Source organism: Strongylocentrotus purpuratus, unplaced genomic scaffold (genome assembly GCF_000002235.5).
Source record: "Strongylocentrotus purpuratus isolate Spur 01 unplaced genomic scaffold, Spur_5.0 spur5_scaffold_16, whole genome shotgun sequence".
Lineage (NCBI taxonomy): Eukaryota > Metazoa > Echinodermata > Echinoidea > Camarodonta > Strongylocentrotidae > Strongylocentrotus > Strongylocentrotus purpuratus.
In genome coordinates, this window is record NW_022145601.1 from 17,596,732 (window position 1) to 17,617,727 (window position 20,996).

Sequence of the window (20,996 nt, forward strand, 5' to 3'; positions counted from 1 at the left end):
GAAGCTGAACAAACATCACTGGAAATATATTCCTTTCATACAATTGCAATTAAATAACAGTAAAGCACTTTTTGAGTTTTGATCGTGAAAAGGCATTTTGAAAGGAACTGTTTTGAAATGATACTGAAAGCATGCACGAGCAGATATGTTTGAACAAGCTAATTATAAACAGAAGAAAGGTTACCTGCACTATAAACTAAGTAGATTTGCTGAAAAATCACTATCTCTCAAGAGACAGTGAATATTCCATATACATGTAGCTCATTTCCTTATCACTCCATTTATTTGTAGTTTAAATAAATGAGCGTGATTTTCAGTCCACTTTATACATTTGCTGCTATTAACAGAACTCAAGATTACCCTTAGTTTTTGTTTAAATACTTGAAAGCTAATGTACTGCATCATTTAAAGCCCCACTGTCCTATACTTGTAGCTACATGCTCCCTCTATAAAGAAACCTTCCCCAATCGGTGCATGTTGGTCCCCCATGATCCTCTTTTTCTTATTATTGAGAGCTGAGTTGATGAGATAGCCACCTGTCAGTGACCTGGCTGGGTGGTCCAATCCCTTCTGGCCAGGTAGTATCGACGGTCTTTAACAAGCTAGGGATACCATCCAAGAATGACAAATACACTTGGAACTGTATTTTTCATCACAATCATGTTTATTAACATGTAACACAAATACAATATACATTTAATATTTTCTTTACTCATACGAATGGTGACTTTTCTAGAACAAATATTTTTTCACTGCAAATGTGGAAGCTAACCATGAACGTCATTTGTTTTTTTTAGATCATTGCTTATTCTTAACTTTTTTAACATCGAGATACATGTATAAAGATACAACATTAATACTAAATTGAATACCAGGAAACGACTCTAACATGCGCTTAAGGTTCAGTTTCACTTTTTTTTTTAAATTCCCAATTATGTTTCTATTCGGAAGGTAGCACATTCATGGCAGTTTAAAGATTAATCCAGAAGTATATAATCAGAACCACTTCCAATTTATTCTGGTTTAAAATGTGGAATAACTACTTTTTATTTCTCTTCGTGTTCAAATAGTAGTGCATTGATGGAAAGAACACAGTACAGTATTCCTTCAGTATCTATAAAAGCATACTCGATCGCATAATATCGTTTAACAATCAAGGATCTTGAATTCATAAATACGAGTACGTCTTTAGCTTCTTTTGTGCTCAACTGAATGTATGTTTTTATTATTTTTTCCAACCTGAATTTTGAGACAAGTATTTTTGCCAAATAATCCCCTCACCAGCCATCATATGCACTGTTGAATATGTGCAACACGAGGGGTGCTCAATTTCAGTGAAAAGGTCCAAATTTATGTGACTATGCAAGACTGTTGATTTATAAATTGAAAAAATGTGGGGCGTGCTGGAGCCCCTTGAACCCTACTTTTCCACAGACCTTGTACCATATCTTTTAAACGTCAGATGAATGACATATCGTGAGAGCCAAAAGGGAGTTAACTCATTCATTTGACATGGAGATAACACCCTTCTGCATCTCACCAGACAGTAAATCATCCTTCAAATCTTGAAGTGGTGGATAGTACAAAGGTTCCTACAGTGGAGTATACCATCACATGAATAGTGATGATATATTAATCCTCTCATCCGCCCAAAATGTGCCTTCTAAGCTTCCAAATCCCCAATTTTCCAATTTCTTACGAGCTCCCAGGAATAATATGCTACTGCCAGTCTGCCACACATTAACAATAAGCAAGATCACGTCTGCTCTATAAAATAATTACATTTTTTTTTAAAGCCAACGGGGGACACTCTGAAGAAAGAAAAATCCTCTTTTAAATATCAAATCAATTTCTAGCATGGAGTAACATAATGTAACACAGGAAAAATAAAATCAACCAAAAACGGAACTTTACACAATCTCCACCAATTCAAACTTCTAGTCATCTCTAGTAGAATTTTTTCAATATCTTCAATATATATGTATACATGTTTGTTTGTTTTTATAATACAAGAGCGGAAACTTGAAAAAATAAACTAATGCTAGTCTTCTGCCACGCAAAGAAATAGACTTTGAGATGGAATGTTAATACGACCCTCTTCCTGCCCAGAATTAAATCCGGTGTCAAATCCATCTGGGCGTTGTTTCACGAAACCATCATTTGTACAAGTTTGCTCACATCCCATGAAACGTTGTTCACAAGCTTCAATGGGATGTCGGCAAACTCTTACTTCTGATGGTTTTGTGAAACAAGGGCAGAGACCCAGGGCTACATCCCCACAATCCTCATTCACACCGGTGGTTCATTCAGACCAGATGGATCGTACAACGGTTTAAAATCATTGTATGAACAGAGTAAAGGGTTGTAGCTTGTATACAGCTTGGCAACAAAGTACTTTTTGCATCACAGTTCAATCACATATAGTTTCAGTAGGACAGAGTTTTTGAGATGGCATCACATCTTATATTCACTGTATAAACTTGCAAAGAATTCAACAAGAATTCTTTGATTTATATTAATTTGAACATACAGAGTAAGGGATTTATTTTGTGTTGATAATTTAGGACTTTATCACTTTGTAGATGCATCGTTAAACATTCCATGGTTCATTGGCAGGGATGCTGCTTCAAGAAGATATTTAAACTTGCAAAATTAGTGAATGGAATGTAAAAATAAGTTTCCAACAAGGAACAACATTTTTTTTGTAATAAAGTCATAACAACACAATTTATAATCATGCTTTTGTATGCTATTTTTTGTGAGGAGTATAATTACACAGATGACAACTTTTAGCTCAAAGATTATAGTGCCTGCATGTCGATAGGTGAATACAACTTGCATTCTACATAAAAATGCTTGTGCGACATTGTTACACAACGTTTGCTTTACTTTATTGTTTTACAGTTGACATGTGTGCCATAAATTTGCCATTTTATGAGGCAGCAATTTCAGTAATATCTGGAATCATGACAAGTTTTCAATGCCATATAACCAATAAACAATGTCTAATCAGCATGGGGAGAAAAGAAAAATGAATGTGGAATCAAAAGTTTGGTAAATATTTTTGTCATAAATCAGATGTTTTTCATATCCCCAATACGCTTTTTGAATGACAAATCCTTTAAAGTACTATTTTATCACTATCCATTTAATAGATTATGCATTTATTGCACTTATGCTTCTATAATGGGAAGAAAAGCCTGTATCTACCATTTCTTACTGAAAACGAAAAAAGTGAGAGAAAAACACCCTGAATGTCAAATGAGTTAACATTAGTATGTGAAGCTTAATACAAATTTTTTTGAGAAGAAAACAAATTCTTGAAAGAGTCAAATCATATCGTAAATATTATCTACACGATGCTAAACAAGTTGCATACTTACTAGATACGGCAACACATACTATATAATAAATTTTTAATAATGCAATAAAAATTACCAGAACATTCTGTTTGTACCAATATATAATAGGGTGTGGTGTTTTTTCTTGGTTAACACCAATTATACAATAATCTGTTTGTTGAAGATACAAATCTAACATTGAATATACTAAAACAAAAGACACTTTACATATAGTTATTTGGATTGCAGATTTAAAGGAGAATATATACATACAATTCACATACATGCTTAAATTTCTCTTCTCTTATTTAAATAACATGTATTTTCTAAATAACGAATCGTTACTGCTATACACAGAATAACGTAGCTAAAATTTCCCTTTTTTTCGCCGTCATACAATAACCACAAATTTGTTTCATTGTCTTTTTATTGATTTATTACAAATATATGCGCTACAATCTACAAATTACAACGAATGTCTTAAAAAAGGGCTCAGAAAGTAAAGAATTTAGAATAATTATTTCATTCAAGAGGGCCACGTATGGAATATATGTCATACCTTGTTAAAGTTAACCACCATTACTTTTTGTTTTTGTTTAATAACACAGCATATCGATTTCATACCGATTCTATTCAAACTATTTCAAAGATTCAGCCCTGTTAACTTCAAATAAGAGAGATGGAGTTGTTTAGTCTTCTCCAAATGTGTGGTACGGATCTCATTTTTTAATTTGCATTTCCAATGTTCATTTGCATTTCAATCTGGCTGACACTGTGCATGCACGATTGCACGTTTCATCCGTTGATAGTCAGAAGGCTGTTAACCTCATGGAAGTTAATGCCTTACTAACGCTCGGCAGAGAGCATGCAGTGCTTCTGCACAACCATATCATATTATGCTCCGGAAATATGGTCAAGAATTACAGATAGCAGCCAAAATGATATTTATTTGTTCACTGTCCCAATTCCAAAAAAAATTTCCACTCGTAATTTGGCAATATTCTGCGCAGGTTTGTGATAAAAATACCCGCTTCGAGCATTGAAATAAAGAGTTAGGATGCCGAACGCCTATAAATCATGTGCAGATAATTCACAAAGTCTTTGCATTGGTACTGCCTTTTCTCTATTTTCTGAGCCCCTTTTCAAAATGGGTATGTACTGTTCTCAACAATAATATTATCAATGATAATGAATAGTAATCACTTACAATAATTATATGAATGATATAATAACAACAATAATAATGACATTGAAACCATACTCATTATGGTTGGCCTGATATACTATGATATTTTTTTAATTTCTGCTACGGGCCATGAAACTTTTGATGAAACTGATCTGAAAGGGATTAGTCAAACTTAAAATGAGAGATTAAGATTAGTCCTTCCCATAACATCTTAAAGGATAACTACCATTCCTTTTAAATACACCGGTTACCTTATTAAAAATAGACTTTCCCCGTAAAAGTTTACAGAAATGTAGAGATGGTCGATTCACAGGATATTTGCCTCTCAAGGTTCAGTGTGCAGCTGATGACCTTTCACCTGGGACAAATGAGCGGGGTGACCTTTGACCTTGCGGAGATGCGTCGGAGTCGGCCAGGGGAAGATGACTTGTTGAGATATTCCTTTTTTTTCCTTTGATGGTGCTAAAGCTGGTTCCCTGTGTGTGTTACTTTTTTTGGCTTTGCACGATAGCGACTGTAAAATGGAAAGAAAATTCAAAGTGCAGAGAGAAGAGGGAGAGAAAAAAATGTAATGCATGGTTCATTGAATTTCAGAGGGGTCTGGGGTTTAGGGGGGGGGGGCTGTAGGGGGGTAAAGTACATCGGGTTAGGGCCATTTAGTTGTGGTTCTTGATGACAGTTCATGTGTTAGTCACAATGGCAAGTGAAGATTTCAAAGGGAGGGAGCAGATAAATATTTCACTGCACCTCTGATGCAAATTGAATTATTATAAAACAGTCCAATACCAAAAGAAGAAAAAAAAGACATTTAATTTATATGTAGATAATTACAACTTTACAAGTAGGTTGAAGTGAAGAAATAGGGTAACTGACAAGCACAAATGTATGCAGATGTGTATCAATAAATTATTTTTAGACAACAATTGCAGCTGAAGTTAGAAAGTTAGATAAACAGATCATTGATCAATGTGCACACATTTACAAGAAATGAATACATTGCATATCAACACTTTAACACAACTTATACATTACAATGAAAGAAGATTAATCTACTACATCATATGTGTACATACATACAATGTACATTTTTTTTGTTCAAATGTACCGTAAATCTCCGTGTATAAGGCGCACTTTTTTGCTGCCGAAAAAAAAATGAAAGTCGGGGGTGTGTCTTATACACAGGTACAGATTATTATTAATTTTTTTTTTTAGTTTCGATTTATGGCGCTATGCCTGGCAATGTCTCCCAGCTCAGTAATCAGTGAGTTGACTCACCACTCGGAAACTACAACACTCAAATTTGTCTGTCATCTTGGTTTGAAAGTAATTTTTCTAATAGATCTCAATATGTAGTTTATAATAATAATTCCTCAAATTTTTTCTATAACAAATGGTGTACCACAAGGTTCCATCCTAGGACCTAGATACTCTATTGTTTTTAATTTACATTACTGATCTTATACATTCTTCTAAAAACGACATTATTACTATTATTTATGACAAATCTACAAGCACAAATCAGCGCCTTCAACTGCACATCGATGTTAAACGAATATCCTTCCCCGCGTGGGTTTTCGGAAACAAAACAACAACAGAAAATGATCCCCCCCCCAAAAAAAAAAATACAGGTGCGCCTTATACACAGAGATTTACTGTATATGAATATTTAAAAGTCAGCTCAAGTTTGCATGAATTTTGGTCCCTACATGTACAATTAAACAGGTTTTTTTAAACAGACGCGCATAGGGATTTTCATTCCAAGCATAAACGAATCTATTCCCTACTAACTTACCTTAGAAATTCTACGTTAATTTGCCATAACAAAACGTCTGAACTTTTCACTGTCTGTTTCCTATAATATGAGTGTTTGGTCTGATTTTGTTTTATTCCATTTTTTAAATATATAAAAGGACGTTTAAGGTATCACATTAGCACACGTGACAGATGTGTCACAGCAATGATCTAAATTAAACTGAATGGGAGGGGAGGGAGAGAGAGAAAGCTGCGAAAGATGATAAAAAAAATCCTCAAATTCTTGGACCTTAATCGGGTATTTCCTGTATAGGTATCACTTTTTTTAAGCAATGTCTCAGAAATTCGATTACACAGATTTCCTCTCTTCCGAAAATAGCCTAACGACAAAATCCCAGAGATTTGATTGGTGATCTTTCTGCTCATGTTGACAGGACGAAACATGCAAACAGCACATAAACAAATTCTGCAAATTCAAATGTCAAATGTACCGAATGCTTGTTTGACCACAGTATCAATTTACATTCACCATTCAAAATTCCTACGTAATACAGGTGAATAAGTATGTGGTACACATTCTAGGGTCCCATAACACTATATATGTTAGAAATTATTTTCCTTTCCAAAATTAATGGTGTTTAATAACACGATCATGCAACAAACATGGACACAGCGTGTGCAGAAATTTTTGCCCTTTCTATTTGGTATATTTTTTCACGGCTATAAATTGAAAGATATTCAGCTATGAAACAAAATATGAAACGATATCTCGAAAGGGTTTCTGAATCACATTTAATGAGTAGACAGTCTTGTTTTACAGTACAATATTTTCTATGGTAGCAAAAAATAATGATAACAGGGGGAAAAGTGGAACAAAAAGGGCCTTACATGTACGTGTAGCTATCAAATTTTACATTTACTGGTAGTGAGGTACAAGTGACGGAGCACAATAAATTATGACATACATGTAAAGCAGAACAAGCTGATGGCAAAGGACCAGCAGAAATATTTAATACATGTATATTGATTAATAATGACATGTATTGTACACCTACTATGTATGCCATGCCAATATTTTGGTAAGAGTCTGCGGTAGTTTAGCCCGTTTTTCCTACTGCATTGAAAGGTCCAAATAAAACACACTAGAAAGATGTGCAATTATCATCTTCCTCAAAAGGCATGTTGTTTGAAGAATTTTTTGGAACTGCGTAGAAGAACTATTAAATTTATCACTATTGGAAATGTGAGATCTTGGTTTAACTGTTCATACTGTATACCAGACCAGTTCAAATATGCATTAGATTCATATATATGTCTGTTCCCCCTAGAGCTTCCTGATTATTGCATTCTTCTGTGAAGATAATTTCAATAGTTAGAGTGCACATTGCATACATGTACACTAGGTGCTGTGATGTTGGGCAAACCTCTGGCAAGCTCTTGGGTTTTAACGCGTATACATGTAACAGTTAGTGTGGCGGAATGCATTCAATTTTGTGGAATGGTCTATTGCAATACATGTAGATGCACAACAGGTCAATCAAACAACATGACACAAACAGTCGAACACTAAATGGTAACAATGCATGCTCTTATTGAGACCAAAATCACATGCTGGCTTGGTGCAGAACATACAGTACATGCACTACATTGATTAGGACATATTTTTTTAAAAAACGGATTTGGACAGTATACAACTGACGTACAACCTTATAAAATCCTCTGCTTTTAAGTCTTTTAATGACTTCTATTTCTTTATATTTCCAAATTAAAAAGAGAGTTATCCATAGAAATACACAGATCTGCTTTACAAGGACAAATGACTCGAAGAAATTAACAATGACCCCCCCCCCCCCCCCAAAAAAAAAAATAATAATAATAATAATAATTTTGAACTGCCAGTCTCTTTCAATGGATCTATTTTTGATCATTTTTTGATGGTGCTGTTATTTACAATTTTTAATTATTTCCAGAATACTGTAAATTTTGCAAATTTCGGGCTAAATTCAGTGTCCGCGAATATTCAAACCCTTAAATTTATAAGCATGACTTCTTATGGATGTTTCGAGTGGAATTAATTGCGTGAAAAGCGAATTTAAAAACCTAGGTATATATTATGTCTTGGGGTGGCTCAGCGCGAAAAAATTAATCACGCAAAAATAACAGCATTTATACAGTATAGCTTACGGCAGTATTGTCGCAAACATCTTTAACATCCATCATGTTATGTTTGAAGAGCAATTACAAGACACACTATGTTAATACGGACATTCCAAAATACATACATGTATGCACAGAACATAAAACATGCTTCACTTTTTACAAGGCAACATCCCTTTACGAACCTTCTAAGCCTGTGTGGCCCACACTGCAAATGCATTGAAAAAATGTCCCCAGAAAAAAGAGATGAAGTAAAGACAAATGTGGTTAAAAGGGTTATTGATGACTGGAAACGAAAAGATGGAGAGAAAATTCATGGTGCGGCCGGCAAATAGGGCGTAAACACTCAAGTAAGCCGGAGTTTTGATTGCTCGATACATGTTATACCATTGTTTAAACATGACAGGGATTTCTTGCTTTATCAATGGAAAAAAAAGAGATGAAAACTGACTAGTTTTGTATCAAATAGGCACATAATTTTAAAGTTAACAATATTTGAATGCCAACAACCTTCTACTTTTAAAATGCAATAGAACGACGCAACTCTTCTGCTATCCACACAAGGAATTGATGAAGGACAGTATGATCATGCAATGGAGGTTAAACAGTGACTATAAATGAAAGAATTATTATTTTCCTTAGTGCATGTCAGTTCAAATACATGGCTTGAATTTGTTAATTTGGTTTGATGGTGCAATTCTGTTGGTTTGATAGTGCAATTCTGTTTCTCACTGTGCAAAACAACAAATTAAATATTATTCAAAAGCAGGCAAAATTATTTCTAATGGCATTAACCATATCATATAATTCTTGAAAGTTGATCAATAATAAAGAAACTGATTTCCAGAATTAATGAGAAGAAATCGTATTTTGATGAATAAGATAAATGAAAAATTAAATGTTGATGAGATAATATTAGAATTAAAGTGGGTAAAATCTGCATATAGCTCTGTAAATGATGAGAACTCTGAAAAACAGTCAAAATCATCAAGAAAAACTTATTTTCATGAAAATTAACAATAAATTAATTGTTAATAAATGTCAGTATAAACATGTTTTGTGAATAAAACCAAAACATTTTCAAAGGAATGAGAATGAAAGTACAGAAACCTATATGAAGAAAAAAATCATTCCCTTTTCTATCCAAAATGTGGTACTTACCGATAATGATTATTAAAATGACAATGATAATAATTGCTAGGATGATCATCATCTTGCAGTTTTTCCACCAGTACTTCCGTTTGAGTTTGCCAGCATTCGTCTCAAACTGTGATGCTCCTTGCTGGAGGGCATCTGAAAACGACAGAATATTACGGAGAATGCAAACATTAAATAATGTAAACATAGAGTGAGGAATCTCAGTCATAATTTTACATAGTGCATGCAAGGCTATCTGAATTGGGAAAAATCCCCCCCCCCAAAAAAAAAAATTGCTTTCTATACGCATGTACATGTATGTGGTATCTGACGTTTATATCTCCTATTCAAAATTGCAACTATAATTACTTGTGTAAGGAGATTTTAAGTGTATTAACAAAATCAGCGGTCCTTTGGCAGGACATTGATCTACTTTTGCCACACTCAACCCAGGTGATGTACATGTTAATGGGTACTTGGTAGGAATTAATTCCTTGAAATGCTAGAGCATGCTAAAGCCAGGGTAATAATCGGGAGCGCCAGGAGTACTATACAAGGACCCAATATTTTTTATTATTTATCATTACAACAACACCTTTACATTCTTCCGTTGAAATAAAAGACCCGAGATTTGGAGGACCGGTTTCTCACCTGCACGGTCATCCAAGACTGATAGCGCCTGATCTCGCTCAAGAACTTTGTCAACATTTACTCTCATAATATCCACAACCTGTAAGCAAGTAATAGAACATCAGTATTAGGCAAAGGCAAATATATACATGTATACTTCATATGGACATTGCACAATGCACATGTAGCAGTGCATTATGCGTGTCTATGTGTTCATGTTTTTTATGCCAAAAAAATATTCTCCTGTGCCACATTTTATTTATCACAGGACACATACAAAGGCTTCCCGACAACTTAACTGTTTCAAGTGCAAGATGTTCATGGAGCTAATCAATTTTGAAAAAGCCATTTTTGGAAGGTGTCTTTGCATTCTTACGAAAGAGACGAGGGATTTCATGTCATAAGGAACAGACCGGATTTAAATTTTAACATGCAGTTGAGACTAGATTGTTCGTTGTAAAAACCATATCAAAATAGCCTCTACATGTATGCAGACGGAACATATACATGTAGACCGGATTTAAATTTTAACATGCAGTTGAGACTAGAGTGTTCGTTGTAAAAACCATATCAAAATAGCCTCTACATGTATGCAGACGGAACATATACATGTAGACCGGATTTAAATTTTAACATGCAGTTGAGACTAGAGTGTTCGTTGTAAAAGCCATATCAAAATACGGTAGCCTCTACATGCATGCAGACGGAACATATAGTAGCGCCTGTTCACACTCTTGTCTAAGCAACATGATGTAACAATGAAATAATAGGCAAAATTGCTATATTTGGACCGTAGTATGAATTGCTTTCATCTAAACAGAGAATATATCCACTATGAATGGGGTAAGGTTTGGTGTTTGAATTTAGGTTTAGGGTTATAATTTGGTTTGGCTTTTATGGTTAAGGTGACATGTAGGGTTAAGGTGACATGTAGGGTTAAGGTTAGATGTAGATTTAGGGTCAGGGTTGGGATTAAGGTTTCAAGTTTCAAGTTTATTTATTTCACTTCATCAAAGATAACATAATGAACATGATGATAGTTAAAACAGAGGATACAATCACATAAATCAATCAATAAAGTGGGGGATCTACTAAAAAGCAAAGCTTGTATTATATAGGTCCCCGTTAATAGGTTACTCGTATGGTGGGGTATTTTGAATTTTCCCAACGATTTACCTCATCTACTTGTGCTTGAGTCTGTTGTAACCTCTTGTTGGAGGGCGCTGGTTGTGGTGGTGGTGGTGCAGCCCTAGATTGGAAGAAAAAAATAAAGATAGAAAAATAGTAAAATACTCAAGTCAGAATAGCTTAGCATCCATTTTTTTATCATATAAAAAAATAGAAGTTATTCTTCCTCATGTCCAATTGTTCTCTCACTCTCTCTCTCCTTTTCTCCCTGTGTTTTTCTCCCTCCCTCTCTCTTGCCCTTTTTCTCTATCTCCTTTCCCCCCTCTCTCTCTCTCTCTTTCTCTTTCCCTCCCTCTCTGCTTACCCTCTCTCCCTCTCTTCTTAATTGGACAGTTCTACATATACTACATGTAAATGTATGTTTTATCATGCAATAGGTTTTTCAATGATGGCCTTATTATTCTTGTTTAACAAAATTCATTTATTGTATGTTGTGTTTTACCTCGGAATACTTTGTATACATTTTGATTTTATGCATGATTTTTAATAATGCAAGAAATTGAATGTCAATAGCCATGACTATCCCCTTCCGTGTATGTTCAGAACAGGGGAGAAGGAGTAAGAAAATAGCTCCATTTGTACTAAATTGTTGTAAATGTACATGAACAGTGTGCTGCATACATGTACATGTACTTACATTCTCTACAGCTGTAATAAGTACACATTACATGTACAATGTACTGTATACAGTACGTCTATGTGTGCATGTACATGTGAACCTATATGTACATGTACATTGTACATGTGCAATGTAAATATTCATGCTTGTTATGCTGTTGAACTGTGCTTGGCATGTGTGTACTAACAAAGATTACATACTGTAGACATTATACTACATCAATATTCCAGATCTGCCAAGTGTGTGAATTTTAAGTGTTCTTTGTTCTTCATAATTAGCTTACAGGGTAAGGACGTCAGCTTTGTGGCCCATTGGAATACAGGAGGGCCCAAACAAAGGCCAAGTCTAATTAATAACAAAAGCTTAAGAGAATCAATATCGAAATGGGAGTAATGCTTTTTGGGCATGCTTTGTTATGTACATGTACTACATGTAGTCAGTATACTCCATTCATGTAAAGAACCCAACTCTAGGATGTACATGTAAACATGTACACGGTCCACACATTTGGAAGTGATGCATTATGTATCTAGCCTATGATGTACATGTACTGTGTATGTACTAGCAACTAATGGCTAGTTTGTACAGTATCATGTGTCTGCCATATCAATCAGTCATTGGCATAACACAGATTCTGAATCATAAAGCTATTATAAGTAATGTACAAGTACTGGTATATACTGTACATGTATATCCAAAGAGCTACCGGTACTCTAGTATTAAAGATGACACATGTCAACATGCATGTAATCTACATGTAGATGTACATTTGCAAATTCTTATGTGACACAATGAATTACACTGTACATGTAGGTTAGTGTTCATTTTGAGTTCTAGTAGAATTATACAGTTGTGAGGGAAAATTTGCTTATTAAATGAATTTTGAATTATATCACGTACACATGGAATACAAGAGTCGCTTGGATGGCAGAACACACAGGGTTACCTCGCTAGTCATAAGGCCCGCTATTCATCATGTAAATTGGGGTGGATATGTGCGCATTATAAATGTTGTTATCATTATTATGTTGACAACCTAACAAAAATTGCTGGAAAATCACATTCAATAATAAGTAGAAGTACAATACAAGAGTCGCTTGGATGGCAAAACACACAGGGTTACCTCGCTAGTCATAAGGCCCGCTATTCATCATGTAAATTGGGGTGGATATGTGCGCATTATAAATGTTGTTATCATTATTATGTTGACAACCTAACAAAAATTGCTGGAAAATCACATTCAATAATAAGTAGAAGTACAATACAAGAGTCGCTTGGATGGCAAAACACACAGGGTTACCTCGCTAGTCATAAGGCCCGCTATTCATCATGTAAATTGGGGTGGATATGTGCGCATTATAAATGTTGTTATCATTATTATGTTGACAACCTAACAAAAATTGCTGAAAAATCACATTCAATGAAAAGTACAACTTACATTTTGACTTTTAAAATACAATTTCTTTGTCTATTAAATTCAACCCACAGCAGTCCTGTGTCTCTTTTGAAATAGGGCACGCACACACACATTGCAACACACAATATCTCACAATCACAGTACAATTCTCCTGTACATGTACATGACAAGGATTTGTACACTATTTTTGTTCTCTCCATTTTTAGTCTAAAAGATCATGTCAAGGTTCAGTTGATACCTGTGCAACGTATAACGAGGGCAATCTCCTCATCGAAACGACCTCATTATGAATAGATAACCCTCCCCCCCCCCTCCCAACATCTGCAAAATTGCTGCAGAGCACGGCTCATACACACACTGTATCAGACCCTAATTGTGAGGTTGTATCAGCGTGGACCCAATGTAATTCTCTCCAATTCCCCTCAGTCATGCATATTGCTAATCACAGCTGTCGACTGCAATAGGAGTAGAACGTAGGACTGACTGCTTGCGTGGTATAAGGCTGGCCGCAGGCAGACATAATTAAGAACAACGGATTAGACCCAACAAAAATTAAGGTACATTACATGATCATGCGTAGGTAGGTTGTAGGTACAGACTGGCCAAATTGCCATGGAAAGGTACATGAAGACAAAAAAATTACACTCAAATATGTACATTGTTTGCATCTACATGTACAGTACACAATGAACTCTGCATACATTGTCAAAATGTTGGGAATGCAAAAATAGTTTGACTCAATACTGGTGCCGGTATGCAAAATTATATAACACATGTTTTTGCATAGTTTAGTCAAATAAAATGTTTTGACTTTGGGAAACTCGACAAAATTCATATTAGAGGAAGCAAATACCGGTACACGTTTTGCATAGTTTGGTCAACATTTTTATTTGACTTGGGGAGAACTCGACTTCTGTGACTTTCAGTTATGCAGCATTAACGGTACTATATATTCTATTCTCCTACATATTCCTACATGTATAACAGCGCCATGTACATGTACATGGACGCCGTTGTGTAAAAACTCTTTATATACAAATCAATTATATTATTGTTATTTGAATGTTTTATATTCGATTTATCAATAAATGCAGAAATATCTGTTAAAAAAATATATATATATTCAGGCATATACTGTACATGTACATGTAGGCTTAAAGGTCGAAAAAATTCCCTTCATACTTAATAACTGATCTTTTCCCCCTCATTATTCAGCTTTGGAATGAGTTCATTCTCATGAAAGCAGAAAAATAAGAGAAACAGAATGGCAAAATATTGAAATAAATCTGTTTTTTTTATTATATATTTTTTCTTCTTCAATGTTTGAATACACTGTATGACATCCCTAAATTTGGTCAATATATTGTGATGTTGTCCCAGAAAACTCTCCTGTTTGTCATGTGCAAAAATATAATTAATTTCTGTTTTCTATTAAGTGCCTTCTCCATTGGGGTACTACTAAAAATAAATTAGGGATATCATATTGTCATACATGTACATCCTGAAAAATAAAAGACCCTCCTGAGTAATATATTTTGAAAAATATACATAATTACATAAAATGTACAATTGTACATCGCAGTGACAAAACAGATTGGACCAATTTGAAATTACCATTTACAACTTTCTGATTTTTTTGGGGGGATTCGTTCAGGCTTTCATTAATGTAATTTTTCTGCTTTCTTTCAGAGCAATTTTGTTATAAAGGTTTGATTTTCCTTTAATGAAACCAACTATTTTCTGGTTGGACCTCTCCTTTAAAAGAAAGCATAAAATACAAGTTTAAAATTAACATGAAATTAAAAATTGGCTTTTTGCCTTACCGACCGTACCTTTTATTTTTTCGATAAAATAAAAAGTTAAAATATCGTCATTAGCGTAACATAAATAGAATCAGTTTTAGTGTACCCACTCCTACTTAACCATCACAAAATATCCACGACATACACTGTATATGAAGTAAATAAAAATGTACCAGAGAAATAAACTTTAGACTGTCTGTATAGTCAAAGACTTTTGTCGAGATTTTTGGTAGCCTATTTCACAGAAGTCTCCCATTTGGAATGCAAAGTTCCATATTATCTACATCTGCTGCACGGTGGAAATATGATAAGTAGATTTGTCATGAAACAAATAACCCAAACAGCTAACCTTCATTTTAGAGTTTGGTTATAATTACAAAATATGATACTGATTACACCTAACCTTAATTGGCACCTACATTGTATTTGCCTGCATGAAGAGCAGTTCCGTAACATCTACATCTGCTGCAAAGGGATTAGCTTTGCTCAAAGTGAAAATGTGATAAACAGACTTCTCATGACAAAAATAGCTATCTACTTTTCTGTTCAATTGCAGTTAACCCTTGGACCTCGTTCTGTTACAAAATATGGCGATCGAGCCTTTTCAGTAAATTCCCCTATCCTTTGGAATAAATTACCAGCGCATATTCATAATACCCATCCTCTTGACCAGTTTAAGTCCTTACTGAAAACGCTCCTTTTTAATTCATGAATGCTATTATGCAGTTGTGAGTCGGTCAAAGGAGGTGCACACCATCTTATTCTTTGTTTGTTTGATATTTTGTTTGATCTCATGTTTGACCTTATGTTTGTTTGACCTTATGTTTGTTCTCATTTTTATTTTTGTTATTATATATGCTTGATTTATTGAATAAAGAACATATTTATATTTTTTGTGTTTATTACAAGTTTTAGTTGGTAATTTTAAGTCAGACAATGGTGCGCTTAGAAACACCTGTATTAAGCGCCTAATAAATGTTATATATTATTATTATTATTCAATTTCATCACATTTGTTGGTATACCGCAATGATCCACACACTAAGCAATGCAATGTGCTCCTGACTTACCCTGAAGGTTGGGGCTCTGATCGGATATGAAGATCGGAGCGACACCCTCGCACCTTTGATCGGTATCGGATCGGAAGATCGACAAAAAAAAAAATTGGCTGATTTTTTTTTTTCTTTTTTTTTTCTTAATGCCAAAAACTTTCAAGTTTTTGGCTATCAAATGCTCAAAAAAAAAATCATGGCTGGGATTATTTTGTCATTTGGAGTTGTTGTAGACCATGTTTGTTGATATTTAGTTTCTTTTCATGACTTTGAAATTAATAATATTGGTCTAAGAGAAGAGACAAAACCTGCGGGCCGCCATCTTGGATTATAATGTAGGTACAGTGTACCGGTATGCATTATAATCCAAGAAGGCGGCCCGCATGTTTTGCCTCTTCTCTTTGACCAATATTATTAATTTCAAAGTGATGATACTGCACTAAATATCAACAAACTACAACAACTCCACATGACAAAATAATCCCAGCTATGAATTTTTTTATAGCATTAGATAGCCAAAAACTTGAAAATTTTCGACATTTAAAAAAAAATAATAAAATTTGTTTTTTTAAAATCGGCGATCATTTTTATTGATCGGCGATCGGAAATTATTATCCAATCACCCCTGATCCGATCATCTGTTACAGGCCTACTCCTGACCTCAGTCTTCCAGAGGCCAATTTGGCTTGGAAAAACTGCATTGTTGTTAAATGTTGATGTTGTTCATTTTAAGGGGGTTCTGTTTACATTGCTCTTCACGCAGGCAAACGGGTACCAATTAAGGCTAGGTGGTATCAATATCCTATTTTGTATTATAATATAACCAAGCCCGTATTAAAGTTAACGCTAGCTGTTTGGGTTATTACTCCCGTCTCCAGACCCTGGCCTTGACAAAAAAGCATCAATGGTATTGCCTCAATGACGTTCACGTCAGTAGTATGTCATTCACTTCAGTGATAATGCAACATTCAGTGAATGAATGTGATTGTTTGTGAATGAAGTTGACATTAACAACGTGACAACAGCAGCACAGCGCGCACTGACACGAACATGATGATCAAGTCATCAGGTGCAGGGAATTAAAACTTGAAAGTGATCAAACCCCGGTGGAGTCACTCCCCCGCAGAGGGTGACACGTATGACTGTTACCACCATGGCCCTCGCGTATTTTTTTGAAAAATCAGAAAATTCCGGATTTTCTGGTCATAGAAATCTCCAAATAACAGAATATTCTGAATTATTCGTAAGGGTTGGCAGGTATGGTATTAAAAATTCATCAAATTACTTGTAATACTTGTAAAAAATAAATATAAATTAAAAAAAAAAAAAAAAAAAAAAAAAAAAAAAAAAAAAATCAATTTTTTTTTTTTTTTTTTTTTTTTGGGGGGGGGGGGGGGGGGGGGGGTCAAATTTTCCCTCGGGTCGCGCCACGCGTTTTTAATTTCTTGGCGAGAGGCCTGGTTACCACAAATGCAAATACCCCCCTTTTGCGGTCAACTTCAAGGACATTTTGTGAAATTTAACCCCCTTTTTTACGTCAAAACAAAGACAAAATCGAACTTTGGAATACCCCTATATATAGGATTGTAATAATAATAATAATAATAATAGTACATTTATAAAGCGCAGAAACTATCCAACATTAGGTATATATTCTACTGCGCTACAAGAGCTCCTGATTGTAAGGACACTTTCGCAAATTTACCCCTATTTTACCATATTTCAAGGACAAGACTCGGCTCCAAGAATTTTTCTTCACGGTTTTCTCTTTTCCCTTTCCTGACCCCTTTTCATCAATTTTGAGGACACCTGTGCACCCCTATTTTCTATATTTTGAGGAATATTATGTCCGCAGACATTGCTTGAAATCGACCCCTTTTTCCGCGATTTTGGTAACGGTCATGCGGTCCGGAAGTCACATTGAGTGACCCCACCGGGGATCAAACTCCCTGCACTCATTATCATCTATGGACAGGGTCGGTATTCTGAAAACTATGTTGAATTCTAATTCTATGTTAAGTCGCTGAGTAAACATATCCTTAAAGGCCTTACATATATGTAACATACATGTACCTCTTAATCACTATTCTGACAACTATGCAAAGAGTAGGTTCTGCCCCCAACACGCCAATTTTTCATTGATTCTCCAATGAAAATCACTGTAAATGTACTATCAGCCAATCACGTTTCATGTTTGATCCCATGTACAGCTACATTATGTGAACTATGGCGTGTATTGATCAATCCTAAGCCCTACCTCTGCTCTGCCCGAGCCGAGTTGTCCCCTAGTCCGAGTTAGCCCGGATCCGTTTATTGATGTGGCAATCTCCTTTAGCCTACTTTAGCTTTAGATCTAGGCTAGGCCTACACAACAAGTCAATAGTGCGGGTAAAGAAATTGGAGAAAAGTAACAAGAATTTTTAATTTCAGTCTAGTCTAGATCTAGTTTGGTTTAATGATTAAGTTAAGATATAAATTACTATATGAGTAGCCCACTAGAACTACTAGAATATTTGAAATACCAATTATAATATATCTACACTACAGTATTTCTAGCCAGTAGATTAGTTTCGGTTTCACTCTTTTGTGTCAGTAGGCTACTGCACCGTTATTTTGCGCGTGTATTCGGCATTCATTCAGCTCCCACACATACAATAATCAATGCACTGCAATGTCATTCGCACTGTCGCCGCGGCAGTTCATTCAATCTTGAATGGGATACACGGCATACACTGCTATTTTACCGGTTTGCCCCCATAAAATACCAGAAGAAGGACATTCAGATCCAAGTAACATTCACAGAATTAATAATATAAGAAACGATTGGCATAATATTTGTCAATTACTTACATTTTGATGAATTTTCTGGGGGTGTTTTCACACACCTACAAATTATATACAGATGAGACCCAAAAGATGGCGAGTTTTATGAATGACGTCACTCATCCGGGTTTGCCCTAGTGTGACCTTTGACTGAACAGAGCTGGCTCACTCATCATGGACCATAATAATAATATGAGCTCATAGTCATACGGCTGTAATACAATATTATGCAATCAAGGCTATTAGTCATTCTCACGATTTTGTGACCGATACTAAGCAAACAAACAGCAAATAATTGCATGGACTAAATTAAATACATGGGACCGGGGGCAGCTATAGTTGCCATTAGAGACTATATTTGATTTGATAGGATTTGATTTTATTCACCAATATAAAAACATATAAATAACAATATAGATGATAACATGAGAAGATAGCATTGGATAGATCGCCCTGCTCAGCTGTGCCAGTACAGCACAGCTGTTCTACCGAGGGGTCGAGTTTATAGGACATTACAAAACAAATGAGAGAAAATGATATACCACAAATTAAATTCTTAACATATTGGTATAATATAGAAACAACATCGTTTACACAGTATCATGCCCCGGCCCACCCACCCAAGAGCAAAACCCAAAACCCCCACCCACCCTATTATTTATCAATATTAGAATTCTTCTATTTTAAAGGGAGATAGTTTTCAACGTATGTTTATTTAATAATCTAATGAATTCATTGTAATTTCGGGATGATTTTAAACTATAAGGTAAAACGATCTATCAATCTGATAGACATAATTGAGGCTCAAACAAATTTGGTGAGGGAGCTTTAAAGGAGCAGTCTCTGGGGGCAGAAAATAATAGGCTTTACATACCAAGAATAGACACACGCACGAAAAACTGATAAACTTATAAGCGCCCCCCCCCCCCTCGATCCCTCTGATAAAATTTCGTTGGATCTAAGAGAGGAAGAGGAAGGACATCGAAGAAGAAGAAAAATAACAAGAATTAGTAGAAGAAGAAGATGATCAAAAGATGAAAAATAAGAAGAAGAATTAGAAGAAGAATTATAGAAGAAAAGAATTAAAAAGAAGACGCATAAATTAAGAAGAAGCAGAAGAGGGAATCGAATAAGAAGAAAGAGGAGGAGGAGGTGGAGGAAGAGTAATATTATTATAGAAGAAAGTTATCCCTCATGCACCATATACTCTATCAAGAAATATGTGTGAGTGACCAGAGCACTGGGGCGGATCCAGCCGGTGGCGAGGATAGGGGCCCAATTCGTGCTCAGCGGATGGGGGGAGGGGGGGGGGTTGAAGCTCTATTTTTTAAACTCTATACCCCCCCCCCGCCCTTGAGCGCCAGGGGAGTGGGCCCGTCTTCTTCTCTTTAAAGGTAAAATTAACGTTACCATCTTTTTTAAAACACTATTTTTGGGGCCAGGGGAGGGGGCCCGAGCCCTCCGGGCTCCCACCCTGGATCCGCCACTGGACCAGAGCCCCCCTTAGAGTTATTAAGGATACGCGTATGCTTGTTCCCATGAAAAACACACCGTTTCTCAGGGCTGCCAACATTTCTGAACCCCCCTTCCTGCCTTGGAGACCCGCCTAAATCCGGAACACTGCTCTTTGATATTCAAGATATTTATAACCCCCTTTTTACATTTCTCAGGAGTGCAAAGAAAAAGGGAGAGAAAGAAAATGCCCCCGTTTTAAAGAAATCTCTGGGCGAAACGTCATATATCCCCCCCCCCCCATTTTTTTTAAAAATACAATTCTCGGACAGGACTTTGTCGCGCGAAAAGAACTCCTAGATACCGGTGATTTGGGGAACACGAATGCGGTCCCTCCGACCCCGGAGTGGGGGGGGGGGGGGGGGTGGACCAGAGTGAAC

At 35.6% G+C, this 20,996-nt stretch overlaps 1 protein-coding gene across 2 annotated transcripts; it reads right to left on the reverse strand.

Moving 5' to 3' along the window:
* Positions 1-641: 641 nt before the first annotated feature.
* Positions 642-19,254, reverse strand: LOC115924543 (synaptobrevin-like). 2 transcript variants are annotated; one of them, XM_030986950.1, is made up of 6 exons: positions 19,132-19,254; positions 11,380-11,452; positions 10,225-10,303; positions 9,598-9,729; positions 8,622-8,644; positions 4,980-5,041 (listed from the first exon to the last, which is right to left on the reverse strand). In XM_030986950.1, coding segments are annotated over exons 1-5 (306 nt in total). In that variant the 5' UTR covers positions 19,134-19,254; the 3' UTR covers positions 4,980-5,041; positions 8,622-8,624. The 2 variants fall into 2 exon arrangements, with proteins under 2 accessions (XP_030842809.1, XP_030842810.1); XM_030986949.1 differs by lacking the exon at positions 8,622-8,644 and having other exon boundaries at positions 642-5,041.
* Between the last annotated feature and the right edge of the window lie 1,742 nt (positions 19,255-20,996).

Coding starts and splice junctions, on each gene's coding strand:
- LOC115924543 (XM_030986949.1), bottom strand. Junction 10,304..11,379: donor CTCAAGCACAAGTAGATGAG/GTAAATCGTTGG, acceptor ACTTGCTTACAG/GTTGTGGATATTATGAGAGT. Junction 9,730..10,224: donor AGTCTTGGATGACCGTGCAG/GTGAGAAACCGG, acceptor TGTCGTTTTCAG/ATGCCCTCCAGCAAGGAGCA.